The sequence below is a fragment of the Suncus etruscus genome, chromosome 8, assembly GCF_024139225.1.
Source record: "Suncus etruscus isolate mSunEtr1 chromosome 8, mSunEtr1.pri.cur, whole genome shotgun sequence".
In the NCBI taxonomy this organism is placed as follows: Eukaryota; Metazoa; Chordata; class Mammalia; order Eulipotyphla; family Soricidae; genus Suncus; species Suncus etruscus.
The window spans coordinates 94,179,856-94,199,235 of NC_064855.1; the positions used below are offsets into that span (position 1 = coordinate 94,179,856).

Sequence of the window (19,380 nt, forward strand, 5' to 3'; positions counted from 1 at the left end):
CAAGATTCAAACTACTCTCTGTCTTAGATCTTCTGTGTGCAAGGTAAATGCCCTATCACTGTGCTGTCTCTCCAGCCCCTCAATTTTTTTTTTTTTTACTTTGGGCCACATCTGGTGGTGCTCAGGAGACCATGTGGGGTACTGAGATCAAACTGGGATGGTCACATACAAGGCAAGTGCCCTACCTACTGTACTACTGCTCTGGCCCAACACTGTTCTCTTTCTTTTTTTTGGGGGGGGGCACACCCGGTGATGCTCAGGATTACTGCTGGCTATGTGCTCAGAAATTGCTCCTGGCTTGGGAACCTTATGGGACACTGGGGGATCAAACCATGGTCTATCTTAGGCTAGTTCTGGCAAGGCAGACACCTTACCGCTTGTGCCACTGCTCTGGCCTCTTGTTTGCTAATTTTTGAGAGGAGGAAGGCACACTTGGCAATGCTCAGGGCTTACTCCTGGCTCTGTACGCTGGAATTATTCCTGGCAGGTTGGAGGACCATATGATGCTGTGGATCAAACCTAGGTTAGCTGTATTGAAGTGTCCTTTACAAGTATCCTTGTAAATTGCTCCAGCTCCGATTTTGACTATTTAGTATATAGTTGTTAAATATTATTTCCTCCAAGTTAGTTGCTCATATTTTAAAATATTCTAATACACTTGCATATTGATTATTTTTTATTGTATGCTGCTGCATCTGAATCATTTTCTCCGTGACTTTTTATTTTATTGAGAGTTCTTTCCAAATTGAAGGTTATAAAATTATTTTTATATGTTTGTCTTTATAGCCTTTTAAAAAAGTATTAAAGATAAAAAAACAGGGTTTTTCCATTATGTAAAATAGTAATTTGCATTTTAAAAATGTTATTTCATATCAACATAGTTATATGTTATATATTCACCTGACTTTTGTTTCTTTGATAATTTGAAATAATAGCACCTCTTTTGTAAGATGGGTGAGTCACTTATAGCTTCTATTTGATGAGTAAGCAAGTGAGGTGTAATTTTACATGATGTCCTAATTCTTCATAGTTTCTTTAATTTTAGTGCTCAAACAGATATATAACTAACCTTGAATTGAAAATCATTGGAAGGGTAACTGTTGTAACTCCTTTGCCCACGGTGGTACCAGCTGTTCCTGTGATGGTGGTTCCTTTGGCTTTTAGCTGTACTGTGAGAGCTTTGGCAATGCATCCCAGAAACATGTCCAAGATACCTAGTTTATTCCAATCTCCTTTCTCTGTTGAGTGGATAATATCACTGATATCTGCTGGGGGCAGGGATTTCACTCCTATAATGCTGGCCAGACGATTAGGGGTGACTTCGGGTAAAACTCTTCTTAGTAAGGAGGTCACCTAGTAAGAAAAGCAAAGGGAAACATCATTCCATTTATAGAGTGGTGTCTTAAGTTTTTCATATTTTTAATAAGCCTGGCTGCTAGTCTATGACTGCAAAAGCTTTGAGAAGAGCAGGCATATTGTTGAAGCATTGTTCTAATTTCTTAATTGGTAACTAACACTCCATGGAAGCAAGAAAAAAAAACAAAACACTTTATTGGCTAAGATTTTTTAAAAAGAACGCTATGTAGTTCATGGAAACAGGTCAATCAGTAGGCAGAATATTCTTATCACAACAACATCCTAGTAAACTAGAACATGTTCTGCCCTTCTTTATCATTGTAATGAGTCAAAAATAAAAAGCAGGAAGTTAAGGAAGTTAAAATACAATTCCCAGTAATAAACATAACAAAGCGAAGAAAAAGAAAAAGACAGTAAGGTGATTCTCTTTGCTAGTCTATTTCTCGAGTAATAAAATAAGCTGATAGAGTGGAATGACAGACGAGTCCCACACCTGTCTCTGGACTCGGGGAGAGGCTGTGTGGAGCAGCGAGAAGAGATCCTGCAGCAGAGTTAGCTGCTGAGCTAGATACTGTCGGCCCACATTGGAGCCACTCAAGGCTAACACCATCGAGAGCAACTCAAAGCAGTAAGCATCAGAGGAGGCATCTTCATCATTGGGCTGAGAATTGGCATTTTCTTTGCTTGATATGGCATGCTCCCATTCTTCACGAACCCTTGTAGCTTCCATGCGAATAGCCTGGACGATGTGAGCACATACCTATTGAAAGGCAATGTGAGACAAGTTCTGATTTATTAGTAATACCTTATTATTTCAAATACAAAACTATTAGTTGATACTCAATGTAATACTCATCTTCCCTATTAATCTTCTATCATACCATTCTATGAATGCAATAAAAAGTTAGAAAACTTAGGGACCCTCAGTTATAACTTTATAAATTGTAATTAATGAGCTTTACAATTTAACTGGCATTAAATTTTCCTTTTGTGAACTATAAAAATATATTTCACATCTGACAATATCTAAGAATCAATAAGATGCTACTAGAAAGATAAAGCATTTATCTAAAATGTTATTTTAATAAATAACATTAAATAAAGATACTAAAAGTTAAAATAATAGGGGCCCGGAGAGATAGCACAGCGACGTTTGCCTTGCAAGCAGCCAAGGGACCAAAGGTGGTTGGTTCAAATCCTGGTGTCCCATACGGTCCCCCATGCCTGCCAGGAGCTATTTCTGAGCAGACAGCCAGGAGTGACCCCTGAGCACCGCTGGGTGTGGCCCAAAAACCAAAAAAAAAAAAAAAAAAAAGTTAAAATAATGAACTAGCTTAAAATTAAAACCTCTATTTTGTTTGACTTTAATTTGTTTACTTTTTGGTTTTGATGCCACATCCAATGGTTCACAGGACTTAGTCCTTACTTTGTGTTTGGGAGACATACCTGGAGCTAAGGGGGATCAGACTTGGGTAAGCTGCATGCATGGCAAGTGCGCTACCCTCTATACTACTTCTCCAGAACTTTGATTTTTTGGGGGGAGCAAAAACTGGTGATGCTCAGGGATTACTCCTGGGTCTGCACTGAGAAATAACTCCTTGCAGGCTCAGGGGACCATAGAGGATGCCGTAGATTGAATCTGAGTTGGCTGCGTGCAAGGCAAATGCTCTACCTGCTATGCTAACATTTTGGCCCAAGAACCTTCTTTGGCTTTTAAAAGTCAAATTTAAGGTTATCTTGGGATCTGCTTAAATAAACAACCCAGGTTACTTCCACATCTTCTTATAATAAAAATACATCAACACTGTTATTTAGTAGTAATAGTAAATTCACTGAACAAAAACTTAATAAAGGAACACAGGAAGTGCAACTGAAATCTGATACACCCAGAAATTTTCATCAGAATAAAACAATCTACCAGAAATAAGAAATTAAAAGAGAAATTAAAGTTAGGATTCATAATAAGAATCCTTAAAGTTGTGAAAGTATGACCATATAGATTTCCCTCTTAAAAGAAGCAGACATTCTGTAGGACCTTACCAGAGTTAGCAATAAACATTTACACATTTTGGAAGACTATTTATATATTTATTTAGGGGTTTTCCTAAGTACTACTCAAGAGAGCTGGGGCTCTCTGATGGAACTCAGACAATTAGGCCAACAATTTAATATAAGGGACTGAGTATAATATGGTAATGCCCAGGCCTTGTTATGCCAGGGATAACTGGGCAATGCTGGAGCCGCCTCCAGGGCCATTGTGGTGCTGGGTATCCTGTGGTATCTGGAGTAGAACCAGACCCTGGAAAATACTTTAAACCTTGGAGATAATGGAATGACCATTAACCAACCTGTTTTTGTAGGTTAGTAAGTTTACTCCTGCTGAATATGATTCCAACCATATGCTCTTTCAGGTCAGCATCTGATGTTGCCTGTAATGTAGAAAATGAGGAGATGAAGAAGCAGTGTATTTAAATACAACTTGAATATCTGAATAAACTTCTATATTTGACATTTTAAAAGAATATTGACCTCAAGAAATAGTTGTTTACATAATCTTTTTTTTTCTCATTTTTGGGTCACACCGGCAGTGCTCAGGGGTCCTGTGCTCAGAAATCGCCTCTGCAGGCTCGGGGGACCATATGGGATGCTGGAATTTGAACTTCTGTCTGTCTGTGTTGGTTGCATGCAAGGCAAGCACCTTACTACTGTGCTATTGCTCTGGCCCCTGTTTATGTAATTTTTATAGGTAAAAAAAGTTGAAGCAAGAAGCCTTTTAACAAAAGAATAAAAAATAACTTGCTTTTACTTTCCTTAGGAACAGAGAAAGCCAAAAGAGAATGCCATTGCCATCCTAAACAAAGAGCAAAGAATGGGTAAGCTACAAAACCTTTACTTTTTAAGGGGAGGGTATGAGTCACACCTGGTGTCATTCAGGGGGTTACTCATGGCTTTGTGCTCAGAAATCGCTTCTGGCAGACATGGGGGGACCATATGGGATGTCAGGATTCAAACCACATCAGTCCTGAATCTGCTGTGTACAAGGCAATGCCCTACTGTTGTGCTATCTCTTTGGCCCCAAAACCTTGTTGCCATTAGAAACTGACACTGGCAGCCCAAGCAGACAAGATTTTAGTTTGACATTTCATAATTCCTCTTTCTCTATACTTGATGGAATACAAAAAACCCAGCAAGGTTCCTGGGAAGTTAACCTTATCAACCAATTTGAATGATTTGTTATTTATCACACAGCAGTGCTTAGCTGTTTTCAATTCTTATTTTGATGCCCCTTGCTGATTCCTCTGAGAATAGGGGTGAAGAATTAACATTTAATTACAGAAGAAAAAAATTTTAAATACTTTTTTCTTTTCCCAGCTCGATTTCTGTCTTCTTGCATGTCAAGCATAAACTCTATCCCTTTAAACTATCTTCTCAATGCAGAAAAGAAGCTTTTTTGAAAGTATAATACTTATTCAAGGTTTGTTAGCACAGAACTATCATTTACTAATGCTCAGTTGAATTAATGATTACTTACGCAGTCATAGAATCATTAAAATAATTTACTTTGTAATATACTGAAAGAAATGATCAGTTTTTATAAAATTCTTTTTTTGTTACATATCCCAGGTAGAAAAATGTACATTATTTAAATATTATGGAAAACATAGTTAATATCTGAAATTGTCTTTCAAAATATTCCAAGGTGATTCGTTTCTAATACCTGAAGGCATAAGAATATTAAAACTAGGGGCTAGATAGATAGCATGGAGGTAAGGCATTTGCCTTGTATGCAGAAGGTTGGTGGTTCGAATCCCGGCATCCCATATGGTCCCCTGAGCCTGCCAGAAGCGATTTCTGAGGATAGAGCCAGGAGTAACCCCTGAGTGCTGCCAGGTGTGACTCCAAAATAAAAAAATAAAAAAAAATTAAATTTACTCTAAGTTGACTTCTCTTTATGGAAAAGAATGAGTTTTCTGTTTTAGACAATACTAAGAAATTTTCAAAAATAATATAAAGAAAAATTGTTCCTCTGAAAAGTTACCTAACACATGTACTTTTACATCATAGATGACAAACCAGACATGCTATTGGTTAAGAAGCTCTGACTAGGAGATAAAAATAGGGATGCATATAAACATAACGAGAAAGAAACCAAGGAGGACTGTAAATAGGTCAAGTTTGGCTTGGAGAAAAGCTTTTTGTTTGGGGGATGTCATCAAGGAAGTTCATGAAGAAAACTCAATTTGTGAGCTTAATGTGAAGGGCAGAAAAAAATAAGAAGGTAACTGATAGTATACAGAGTACGATGAAAATATAAGTTAATTTTACAATAGCCCCAAGAAATAGATAAATATTGAAGTATCAGCTCTCTACTAATTAAAGAAGTAATGAACTTCTTTAGTAATTTCTTCACCTTTCTTCTAATTCATGTTAAAAAAAAAACCACTGCATATAAACTAATTTGACATATGCATTAAAGATAACAAGACACGGTTATTTCATCCTTGGAATAACCAAGGAAGAAAAATAAAATATTTTTATAATACAAGTAAATACATGGTATACTTTTTCCTCTCCTTCAGGTGATGATAAGAGTGCCTTTTCCTCTTGCTCCGGAGTCGGTTCAGCATCTCCAGAGATGAGCTTTCCAAATACCTGATAAACAAAGTAAGCTCATAAGATAAAATCAAAAGAACTCATTAGCTGATTCTTCAAATTTTATGTTACTGTGCAATTTCTGCTCTAAACTACACTTTTCAGAATTACAATTGTGAAACGAATTGCAAGTAATTAGGTCTAAGAGAACTAAAATTTGAATCATAGTTGTAACCAATGAGATTTCCCAAAAATTCCCTCCTTGAGATTACTATTGAAATATGTGGTATTTTTTCAATCCATCCTGTGCTAGAGTATGTGGCAAGGAAACTCACTTGAGATGTAATAAGTCTGAACACTCGTAGGGTCTCAGCTTCACAGTTCCTCTGCTGGGCTACACTTGCTGAAATCTGTCCAGCAATTTTGGTGCTTTCACCGTCTTTCCAACCCAGGACCTTTACTTGTCGAACTCTCAGCGTATTTTCTGGGCCCTTTAGTTCAATTTTGATGATGTGATTATCCCCTCCTGGAAGCTCACTTGTTACCCAACCAATGTGTCTGGAATCCAGATCGACCTAATAGAGCAGAAAGGGATAAGAACATGATATAGCTGTATCGCTATTTGATTACCATATAGACAGATGATGACTATATAGATGAAACATTGAAAACAAGCTCAAATAGCAAATACTTGTAAACAGACAAAACTTTGGTAGAGTATTTATACTGATTATCTTCTTTAAAATCTTCTGAAAATAAGACATATTATAGGAGCTTTATATATAGAATTTGAATAAAGTGAGTTAATGTAGGTTGAAGGATTCTCAAATAATAGACTTAAGAAATAAAATGTCGCCTGCTACTATATGGCTTACAAGTCATAGAGTATATATGAGTAAAATTCTTCTAAACAATTTAGGTGACTATATCCACTTTGACTCTACAGAGAAATGAAAAATCAGCAGTGAGAACCTGTCTACACATCTTCACATTAAATCATCCCTTAAATACTGTGAAAGATATGTAAGCCAAATGGTCAAAATAAAAATTATGTAAAAAAATACTGAAGTGTACTTACTTAGTATGTTTGCTTTTGAAGAAAACTAATATTTAATTTAAATTTTTCTTCCTTTTCACTCTATTTCATTGAGAATATAGCTTTTTCAAGGACTATATCTCAATGCACTTTGAATAGTTACTTGCCTGACAAACTGAAAACCATTCTTATGGCATTTGATACCCAAGAGATCAACAGAAGTACATTATTTACAATGTTTTAAAATTAATTCCATTTTAACATAAATTGGTAGCAAGTATCAACAAGTATTTTAATGAATAGTATTATTATTATTATTTTTTTTGGTTTTTGAGTCACACCCGGCGGTGCTCAGGGGTTACTCCTGGCTGTCTGCTCAGAAATAGCTCCTGGCAGGCACGGGGGACCATATGGGACACCGGGATTCGAACCAACCACCTTTGGTCCTGGATCGGCAGCTTGCAAGGCAAATGCCGCTGTGCTATCTCTCCAGGCCCATGAATAGTATTATTTCCCCAGACTTTTTTTTAACAACTGAAATGACAGTTCAATAAATATTCCCCATTCATTCTGTAAATATTATTTGAAAATAAAAACTATGAAAGTGATCCCTTTTTGGGGCGTGGGTGGGGGGGCCTCACACCTAGAAGTGCTCAGATTTTACTCCTGATTTTGTGCTCAGGGATAACCATATGTGATGCCAAGGATGAAAATCAAGTGAGCTTCATACAATGACCTCACACATAGTACTGTCCTTTTTGTCCCAGTGACCAATTTTCATGAAATAAAGCAGTCACAGAAGAATAGCACTGTTAAGTTTCAATAATGCAAATGAGGACATACCATACTCATACATGCCCAGTTCTAAGTAGTTTGTAAGTTTTTAATTTTATTTGCAATCTAGATAGTTGCTATACTATAAATCAATGGTCCTCAAACTACGGCCCATGGGCCACATATTTTATTTATTTCCATTTTGTTTCTTCACTTCTAAATAAGATATATGCAGTGTGCATAGAAATTTGTTCATAATTTTTGTTTTTACTATAATCTGGCCCTCCAACAGTCTGAAGGACAGTGAACTGGCCCCCTGTTTAAAAAGTTTGAGGACCCCTGCTATAAATAATAGATTATCAGAATACAAGGCAATAATCAATATTTATTTTCAGATTCTGTAAGTTGTGGATTAAGGTATTAATTATGGACCTGATCTATGATAAATTTTTGGGCACCCCGAATCTTTGTAGTGGAATGCTTGTTACAGGGTAGGGGTGGGGTGGGGTCTTGTGTAAAGCTGAGGTAGAAGATAACTGCTCAGACTGGAGAATATTTAGGCAATTAATGCTAAAATATACAGGCCCAGAGAGTGGCTGCAACTTTTCAATAGGAGACAATTTTTCAGTTTTTGTGAATTTGCGAATTGTTTTGTCAAGACATTTTTATGTAGGTAATTTTATAGTTTTCTTTAATACTTTGGTACTGTATAGGAAAAATTAGAACTTAGTGGAGATTAAAAAGATATTCCTCCTTATGCAGCAAATTATTCTATAATAAAATTTCATTACCTGTTTTATTCTGCACAGATCTTCCACTGCTTTGCCAGTTAAGAAGGTCATTGATGTAACTTTATTCTAAAATACACAATTCAAAATAGTTATTATGCCATATTTAATTCCAAAACTCACAAAGAATACTAAAGCATTACCAATATCATGTTGCCTATTCCTTCTTCACATTATGGCCCTTCCAAATTGATCTTATTTCATCTGTCCCATCAACCAAATTTCTTAGCATTCTGTCTTTTCTGTCATCCACAAACTCCATTATAAAATTTCAGTCTTTCTCCATAGGTTTTCTGATAGTTCAGCATTCCCTTTTTAACTCAGAATCTAAATATTCAGATTTTATTTCTATCATGACATCTTTTAGTAACTGTTTGCGATTGGCATCATTCAATGGCATGTTCTCATTCATGTAAGTAAAAGAAAGTAAGGTAAGCATCTGAACAAGCTAATCTTTTGAGTGATACAATGTACCCAGCTTGCCCAATAGACTTCGATAAGGAAATGAAAATGATGGGACTCTATCCTTTAAAAATACCTGCCAAACTAAATAAGTAATTTACAAACAGAAGATTTTGTTGAGTAGTGTCTAAAATCAAAACCAAGGCTACCCACAAGCAAAGCACGTATTTTGCCATTAGAAAAGTCCCTAATCCTAATTCCATTAAGTCTTTTAATAAGAGTCATATTGCCACTAGAGGATCAGTAAATTTTATAACAAAGCATATCAACAAATAATTAAAAATTATTTTGGCGGAGGCAGACTTTGCCAATAAGTAAAGTTCAAAGCAGTAGTATGTCTGACTATTTTATAGGCTGGAAGACATGAAGGTATAAATAAACCTCGAGAGTGAAGAGAACTTCAAGGACATTATTTAAAAGGATGCTGTTATCAGCTTACTTTTGTTCATTGAATACCCTTCAAGTGTCCTAAAGCACAGGGCTACTCTTCGGGTTGCTTATTAGTCAGTGACTCAGGTCTGGTGTGGTTCATTGCTCAGGCCCAGCAGCGCTGGGTGACCATCAAATCTACACTGGCAACATCGAGGATAGGTGTAGAGCTACCAGGGATAGAATTCAGGGCTTTGCAATCTTACTACATACTTTACTTTAGTATTTGAAACAATTCTTTGGGGTTTTAAACAGTATTTTGATCATTTTTACAAAGATAGAAACGTCAAATTTATTTTATTCACTGACATAAGAAAAAGTATACCCTGGCTTAAAATATACTATTAAGTCAAAATTAACTTACTGAATAATGACCTTTTTTTTGTATTTGTGTATATATATGTGTGCTTGGCCACATGCCAGGCAAGATTTTTTTTTTCTTTTGGATCACACCTGGTGATGCTCAGGGGTTTCTCCTGGCTCTGTGCTCAGAAATCACTCCTGGCAGACACCGGGGACCAGACAGGATGTCAGAATTTGAACCACTGTCTATCCTGAATTAGCTGCATGCAAGGCAAATTCCCTACTGGTGTGCTATCTCTCTGGCCTCTAGGCCAGTGTCTTAATCCATGAACTATCCCTCTAGCTCAAAGCCATTTATCTTATTTGGTGCCAGGGAAGAAGTATTCTATACCAATGTATAGGAGGATGAGTATTTGTGGACAGCAAGGAGTATTCTGATTGGACACTTAAGATTGGCAATACATATAGGTAGCCTGGAAACTAACCCCATCCTCTGGGTGACTTTCCTGGGAAATGAAACATGCAAATGGCAGAACTACTGATCAGTGGTCAGAGGAGATACAAATATCTTATTTACTAGCTATGCATGTCCTTTCCCAGAGAAACAGTCCCCATAAGTATCCTTCCCCAGAAGTATGGGGAATAATAATGACTTATTAATTGCTATTTTAATCATAATATTTTTGGAGACAGATGTGGTACTCCCAATTGAGGACCCAGGGGTCACTTCTAGTGAGACTTAGATATGTGGGACAGAGGGTTCAGTTGGCCTAGCAAAGTGTCATGATGTTGCTCAGACCCAGGAGTGCTGGATGGCACCATAACCATCCTGATTGTGATGGGGGGGATCACTGGCATCACACTCAGTGGTACTGGGAGGACATGCAATACCAGGGATTAATTGTGGGGCCTCCTTTGAGCTAGCTTCCTGACTCTACTAACTGTGAAGTTATCTCTACTTTACAGTTATCAATACTCATTTTTTCCGCCTTCACTTTCTGTCTTTCATAAAAGAGTGCTTAATTTGGTTGAATTCATGGCTAGACCATAACGTGGTAGAATTCTCTAGTATAAGAACTTAACCCCCACCCACGGTGGCTGAGAGTGAGAATCAAAAACTTACTTATTCAAAGATCAAAAGTGATTTAAATGCCATCAGAGAAATATAAAAACAGGCATAAGGAAAAGAAAACCAGGGTGATGAAAGAAGGGTTTCTTTGCTCAGTCTTGGGAGACTCGGGAAGAATTGAATTAGTTAGATATTTTTTTTTTTTGGGGGGGGCATACCCTGTAGTATTTGATGGCTATTCCCGGTGCTGGCTTTCTGCTCAGGACTGATTCCTGGAAGTGCTCAGGGAACCATATGGGGTAGTTGAACTTAGGACTGTACTCGGGTCTATAGTGTATAAAAAAAGCTGCCAATAATCCCCTGGACTATTTCTGCCTTGAGAAAATTTTTAATGAGTAAATGCAGGACTTTAAGGCTGAGGAAATAGTTTGAACAAGGGACTATATGTAGAAGATTAGAGAGACTTTTATTTGTTAAGATGCAGTCAAAGAATCTTTGGTCTCAGAACTTGTTTAGAATTGGTATTTCACAATGCTTCTAGTCATATTTTCAGACTTAAGATTTAAGAAATATAAATTGCTATATTGGTTGGTAGCATTATAGATAAAATGTTTTGCTTCAGAAACGGGAGTCCATGAATATAAGAAGTGCGAGAAGAGCTAATGGACCAAATTATATTTTATTTCTTACCCCAAGATCTCGGGAATTATCTACGTGAACAGACACATAGCGAGCATTGATGCCTTTTACACAGTTGATGGTGATGTTCTTAGTTTTGTTTTTATCCTCATCTCCTGATTCCCAAAATGTTTCCGTGGAACCATCTGTCAAACTGCCAATCATGGCAGGTCGGCTTGAGGTTTTTATGTCAACAATGCTGGTTAAGTCCTTTAGGCACATTACTATGCATAATTCCTATCAGAAAGAAATAGAATTGTGATATTCAAACATAAATGTTCCATAATAGTAAAAATACATGAAATTAAAAAATAAAAGAATCAAACATTTTTGAGTATATTTCTGTTTCTCCTTCAATTTACTGTTAAATACTATTAGGATAATACAAATTAACAGCTAAAAGGACAACCTGATTCATAGCTTCAAAACCAGACTGTATGCTGATGCTAAAACTCTCTTCACTATCCCCATCATCTGATTTTGACAAAATATTGTTAATATGATGAAAAACATTGCTCTGGTGGAGGAACTGATGATCCGATTGCTTGAATTTCAGACTCCAGCATCTAAAAAAAAAAATAAAACAACAACATATGAGATACACATTTTCCAGAAAATTCTCAAAAAGTAGTCTGCAACTACTGTTTGAAGAAATCATTATTTCTATTAATTTTTCTTTGAATTCACAAAAAAGTAGGTTAGGTTGGCTTTCTGGTTGAGAACTAATGGTAACTTCATTGAGACAAAGAAGTTATAAGAAAAGTTTGCTCATTTTATTTCTCTTATTTGGGTGCTGAGAATAGAAGGTAGGGCCTCATACAAGTAAAGTATGTATTCTGTCACTGATCTGCAATCCTGTCCTTACTGTAAACACAAATTTGATATATGAATTTCAAGACTATAAAAGCTATTTAGCTACGTTTGAGAAAAAGTAAGACTGTAAAAGTATAAAAATAATTATATTCATAATTCCAGACTAATTCATCAAAGTACATATTTTGTCCTTTAAACAAACATCTTATGCAGAGACAATACTTTCTCTCTGCCTATTTTGCCATTATGAAGGATGGTAGATAAAACCACCAATCAACCTATTTTGGATAAAATTCAATAAAATATTAGTTTATATGAGACTCAAATAATAGCATGATTCATAATGATAACTTAATATTAAAATTTCAGCAGATTTGGATTGGGAAGTAGTGAGGCTTTTCAAGGTATCATTTCAGGATCAAATGCATTTAATGAGGTTTTCTATTTCCTTCAGAAAAGAATAGCAATAGAATCTTCAATTTAAAACTCATTTTGATTTATTTTTTACTCTCTTTCCTTTGGGAGACACTTAAAATGCTATTCAGGCAGCACAGAACTGATTTGGGGTAAGAGAGAAGAAAAATGAGACTGTCACAGTCTATGATCATTTAGAGCCCTACAAAATTTAGTTTATATTTTCCAGAGAGGCAAACAGGCAAACAGAACTAAGATGTAGGAAAACAACAACAACAACAAAATGATGACAGTTTTGTCAAAGAAGCCTTTTACATAAGTCACCCATTGTATTTTACAGAAAAGGCCTGTAATCATTCTGTGCTTTGAACGTTCCATAATTTTTTTTTAATGTGCCTAGAAATTTAGGAACAGAATTACCGTAGGGCCATTTGCTGTAATGAGCTGCCACTGGGCAGAGACATCATAAGATCGGAGATAGTTTGAAGTAAGCGGTGAAAGGTGTGGGGTAACGGATGAGCAGCTTCACCTGCAATGACTATATCAGAGAGTGGATGTTCACAAACTCTTGTATCTTTTTCCTAAGACAGAAATTGAAAGCAAGGTGATTTGTATGCAGGAAGAAACTTTCTCTCCAAATGAGTATTTTGTATAACAGAAGCATTATGTATATTTAGAATAATTACATACACTTTATGCATGCATAACAGTAATGAAAACAAACCTATACCATAGCAAAATCACATTAATATATACAGGAATTATAAAGCTATATTTGCACTAATTTAAGAGAAAAGTAACATGTCTATCATCAATAAAATCACCAAAAAGTAACCATATATGTGTATCAATTTAGTGCACGCACAAATTTATTAGCAAATTTTAAGCACCATGGCAACAAAATTCTTGATGATTGAATTTCATACAATGCACACCACCCTTCACCAGTGTACATTTCCCGCCATCCATGTTCCAATTTCCCTCCCATTCTTTTCTCCCTCTCACCTGCCTCTGAGAAAGGCATTTTACTCCTCCTGCCCTCCTGTTTTTTTTACATTAAATTTGCACTATTGCTAATGAAGGGGTATCATGCATATCACTTTATATCCTTTCAGCACCCAGTTCTTGTCCATAGTGATCATTTCCAACTGTCATTCTCAAAGTGCCACATTCACTACCCTAACTGCATCACTGCATTTTGTGAAGTTTCCTAGTATGGACTGATACTCTTGATCCTCATCTCTATTTTCTCTGGGTATTATTATCATACTATCTTTTATTTTTCTTATATCCCACAAATGAGTGAGATATCCCTGTCTATCTCTCCCTCTGAATTATTTCAGTCATTATAATAATCTCCATGTCTTTTCATGTATTGGAAAATTTCATGACTTTATTTTTCCTAACGGCTGCATAGTATTCCACTGTAATGTACAACAGTTTCTTTAGCCACTCAACTGTTGCTGGGCATCTGGGTTGATTCAGATTCTGGCTATTGTAAATAGTGCTGTGATGAATATAGGTGTGAGGAAGGGATTTCTGTATTGTATTTTTGTGTTTCATAGCTGGATCATATGAAAGCTCAATGTCAAGTTTTTTAAGGAACATTCAGATTGTTTTCCAAGGCTGGACTAGATGGCATTCCCACCAGCAGTGAATGAGAGTTCTTTTCTCCCTACATCCATGCCAACAGTAGTTATTCTTGTTCCTTGTGATGTGTCCCAGTTTCTGTGGTGTGAGATATCTCATTGTTTTGATTTGCATCTCCCTGATGATTAGTGATTTTGAGCATTTTTCCGTGTGCTTTAGGTGAGCCTCTCTCTAAGGAACACTAATCAAAGTTGCCAATTCAGATTTGTGAGCTTGTATGTAACTCTTTTATTCCTTTTTTTTTTTTTTTTTTTTTGCCTTTTGGGTCACACCCGGCAGTGCTAAGGGGTTACTTCTGGCTCTGCACTCGCTCCTGGCAGGCACAGGGGACCATATGGGATGCCAGGAATTGAACCTAGCTTCATCCCAGGTCATGTACAAGGCAAATGCACTACCACTGTGCTATCTCTCTGGCCTCAAATACACTCATTTTTTAAAATGTAAGAATAGGTGTTAGAGATATGTTATAATCTTATACTACATTGTGAATTCTACTTTTTCTTGCAGTTCTGTCAAGTTTAATTTAGTTATCTTAAAAGCTGTATTAGGTGCTTTTACATGCTTAGAATTAAACTCATTATTTTGCTAAAAGTCTATTATTATTAACAGTTTTATTTTGTAGTATTTTTTATGTGAAAATGGCTATGAAATTAATTTTTGTTTGTGCTTGTTATTTTTCTACTCTTGTGTTTTATGGGGAGGCCACAGCCAGAGGCACTCAGTGGGGTTACTCTTGGCTCTGCACTCAGAAGTCACTTCTGGCAGGCTTGTGGGACATTATGGGACGCCAAAGATCAAACTCAGGGCCTCCTCAGAAAGGTTGTGTGCATGACAAAAGCCTAACTGCTATACTATCACTTGGGCCCATACTCTTCTATTTCTAATCTTCCTTATATAGTACTTAAGAAATACTAAGGCAGGGGCCGGGAAGGTGGCGCTAGAGGTAAGGTGTCTGCCTTACAAGCGCTAGCCAAGGAACGGACCGCGGTTCGATCCCCCGGCGTCCCATATGGTCCCCCCAAGCCAGGGGCGATTTCTGAGCACATAGCCAGGAGTAACCCCTGAGCGTCAAACGGGTGTGACCCAAAAACAAAAAAAAAAAAAAAAAAAGAAATACTAAGGCAGGGGAGATGGCTCCATGGATTGAAACCCACTTTTGCAAGCTTGAAGCCCTGAGTGAAGTTGTCAGTACTGTAGTATGCTAAATACCACTTGGTATCCTGAGGACAGTCTGGAGTAATCTTGGAAAAAAGTAGAAGTAAACTCTAATCCTCCCCCCCAAAAGCTCATAAAACTTGAGGAAGATTAGAAATACAAGAGTAGGGGCTGATGAGGTGGCACTAGAGGTAAGGTGTCTGCCTTGCGAGCGCTAGCCAAGGAAGGACCATGGTTTGATCCCCCGGCATCCCATATGGTCCCCCCAAGCCAGGGGCAATTTCTGAGCACTTAGCCAGGAGTAACCCCTGAGCATCAAACAGGTGTGGCCCAAAAAACCAAGAAAAAAAAAAAGAAAAAAGAAATACAAGAGTAGACAGTAGACAGGTTGTGTTTTTCCTATTTGATAGCTTTTAGTATTTTAAATTTAGTTCTTTACATTTATACTCTATACTTGCTTTTAGACAGATATGAGGGGAAAGAGAGAGATTATTATTCAAGAGAGAACCTGGGTTCTTTAGAGAGGAAAACGCTTCTTCCCTATAACTGTTGTTGCTGTTTAATTTGGCCCATGTACAGGCTTTTTTTTTTTTTCCAATCTAAAAATAAGTCTCTATCCTAGGCTTAGTCCTAGAATTGGTGCAAAAACCAAGTCCACCAAATACAGAAGACTGATAAAAACAACAGTGATGGAACAGAACTTCTGGAACTGTAAAGAAAGACTCCATCCTAGGCTCCATCCTATGACATGTGCAAATACTAAAATCTCTAGCTACAGAGGCCTGATCTTATCATCCACTATGAAGCGGAAAACTTCCAGACATCACAAAAGGACCTAGGGGATAGTAAAAGAGCATGTACAGAGCCTGTAGATATACCCATGACAGTATACTTCAAGGGCAGAGAAAGCCTGTATCTGTTAGGCCAGGGTATTCCCTTAATAATCTCAATTTTTACTGTGCCTATATATATATATATATAAAAGAAATAGCACAAATTATTTTTCAATTTTTTGTTATTGTTGCTTGTTTTTTTTTCTTCTTCTTTTCTTTGCCTTTTTTTTTTTTCCTGTGCTTTGATTCGTCTTTATTTCAGGAACGTGGTTAGTGTTTGGTTGTTGTCTTTATTACAGTGGTGCTTTTCAGGTTTTTTATTTGTTTGGTTTTGGTTATTTTGGGGTTTGGTTTTTTTCTGTATTATTTTTATGTTTTTCTTCCTTTTTCCCTTTCTTTTCTTAAAATGAGTTTTATAGTCTTTAGAAGGAATCCTCCCATTTTTTTTGCTTGTTTGAATTTTTACCCCTCCTTTCTTTTCTTTTCTTTTTTTCCTTACTTTCAAACAGAACCACATTAACTTAAACCATCTTTTTCTGCCTCACAAATTGAGGGGAAAATAATGTAGGGCACCAAGACTAAATAGTTGTATGAACATTGAGTAGTAATAAAAAATGATCAGACTTAAACACCAGATCCAAAGCTAACTACAACAGAATCGATACCCAATCTACAACAGAAGGGACCTGTTATACTAGCAGTGAAAGAGGGGCGATATGCGATGCATGCTAGGAACAGGGGTGGAGGGAGGACAACACTGTTAGTGGGAATGCCCCTGATTCAATGTCACTATGTACCTAAAATACTACTGTGAATGATTTGTAATCCACTTTGGTCAAAATAAAAATTATTAATAAAAAAATAACTAAAATATCCTTATTACCTCTTGAACACTAACACATATCATCAGTTTCCTGATATAAAGATGATGTTGCTAAATTTCAATATTAACTTTAAAAATCACTCATCTAATACATTATAATTATTTAAATTTATATTTAAATAATGCCAGATACCAAGCCTTGGGCTCTTATACATGCAAGGCCTATGTTAAGCCCTATCTCCTTTCATATTATTATCTCCTAGACAGGTTTTATTATAATGTACTCTTTTACTACTTTCTAACTGTTTGTGCTGCTTAGAGCATTCATCAAAGATCAATCACATATTGTACCAGAAGTGCATTTGAACTTTTCTTTGGTGAAAGTCTATTTGTGGAAATTCCTCTTTTTACATTCTGAAAATGTCTTTATTTTGTCCATTTTCCTAAAATATCAATGGGTTTGATTGATAGGTCATCTCCGTGAACATTAAAAATACAAATATCAACTGAATTCCTTTAAAACAAAGCTTTTTTAAAAAGACTAATTTCCTATACAATTTATTAATCACTAGTTTGAAATATGAAATTTCAGAGACTTATGTTCTCATCTCTGTGTATCAATACTTACCTCTCAGCACCAAAGTTCCAGCATCTTGTAATTTGGCACTAAAAGGTCAACTGTGAGTATCACTGCTTTTGTTTTGTGTGCAATGTTTTTTCCTCAAGCTCCCTCCAAAGATCTTTTGTTTCTGGTGTTCGGAAAATTCTCTCCAAACTATCTGTTGTGTTGTCTTTTCTTCCTTGTACTTGGGGTTCACTAAACTTTTTTTTTTATTATTATTGTATGGGTAGTGGTTAGGGTTTAATATCCAATGGTACTTGAAGGTCATGTAATCCAAGGGATCAAACCCAGGACCTCACACATGCAAAGCATATAGCCAAATTCCTGGTTCAATTAATTGATTCAATTGACTCAGTGAACTGTTATCTATAAACACTTTCTTTTTGAAACACTGCCACTTTTCCATCCTACTTTTTATGAGTTCTTATTAGAAAGGTAAAATTTACACCTGCATTTACTTTCCTTAGCAATTCATCTTTTTTTTTGGGGGGGGGGAATCACACCCGGCAGCACTCAGGGGCTACTCCTGGATCTACACTCAGAAATCGCCCCCGGCAGGCTTGGAGGACCATGCGGGATGCCGGGATTCAAACCACTGTCCTTCTGCATGCAAAGCAAACGCTTTACCTCCATGCTATCTCAATTCATCTTTTTTAAACTTCTTGTGTTGAATTCTACATAGTTACTATGGACCAAAACTTTTCTTCTACTTCTATGCTTTTTAATTTTATAGGCCACCTCCAATGGAATCAAAGTCCCTTATAATCAAATTAAGAGTTTTGAGTTTATGTACTTATATAGTATTATTTTTACCATTTGATACTTGCCAAAAATTTGTAAATTATGGGTTTTGATGTAAAATGTTTTTCTGTTTATCTTTTACTATATAGTATTTCTTCTAGTTCAGGATTAAAGCTTTTGCACACTTGATTCCACATCACCTGAAGATATTTACGTGATGTCATATATGAAGGTAAATCAAAAAGGAGAGCTTACTCAGCAGGTAGGGATTTGCCTATCACACAGTTGACTTGGGTTCAATCCCAAGGCACACATGGTGCCCTCTGGGAGTGATCCCTGAGCACTGAGACAGGAATAAGCCCTGAGTACCATCAGGTGTGGTCCCCAAAACAAAAACAAAAACAAAAGCAAAAAACAAAAATAAAAGTGTTTAAAACAATTGAAAAACTTAGGTATTACTTGACAGTTTTATGACGTTTAGTACAAAATCAGAACTGACAAGTAGCATTTTTGCTTTGAAGCAAACTTCTATGAAGAACAATTGGTAAGTTATTTAAAGCATTGAAAGAAAACCTTTGCCATTAGGTTATGTAGACTGTAAATGATTTTTTTTTGGGGGGGAAAGGCCCACACCCGTTTACTCCTGGCTAAGTGCTCAGAAACTGTCCCTGGCTTGTGGGGACCATATGGGACATCAGGGGATCGGATGCGGTCCTTCCTTGGCTAGCGCTTGCAAGGCAGCAAGGCAGACACTTTACCTCTAGCGCCTCCTCACCGGCCCCTATAAATTTGGGAACCACTTTTTTTTTTGTTTTTTTTTTTTTTGTTTTGTTTTGTTTTG

At 36.5% G+C, this 19,380-nt stretch overlaps 1 protein-coding gene across 1 annotated transcript in view; it reads right to left on the reverse strand.

The window, feature by feature from the left end:
- The window catches only part of MYCBP2 (MYC binding protein 2), a 234,133-nt gene that overhangs the window by 17,678 nt on the left and 197,075 nt on the right, over positions 1-19,380 (reverse strand). The window contains exons 64-72 of the mRNA XM_049778932.1: positions 13,136-13,296; positions 11,898-12,054; positions 11,501-11,725; positions 8,551-8,616; positions 6,285-6,524; positions 5,920-6,009; positions 3,705-3,785; positions 1,850-2,116; positions 1,070-1,353 (exon numbers count right to left, since the gene is read on the reverse strand). Of these exons, the coding sequence (XP_049634889.1) occupies positions 1,070-1,353; positions 1,850-2,116; positions 3,705-3,785; positions 5,920-6,009; positions 6,285-6,524; positions 8,551-8,616; positions 11,501-11,725; positions 11,898-12,054; positions 13,136-13,296 (1,571 nt within the window). The remainder of the gene's footprint in view (positions 1-1,069; positions 1,354-1,849; positions 2,117-3,704; positions 3,786-5,919; positions 6,010-6,284; positions 6,525-8,550; positions 8,617-11,500; positions 11,726-11,897; positions 12,055-13,135; positions 13,297-19,380) is intronic.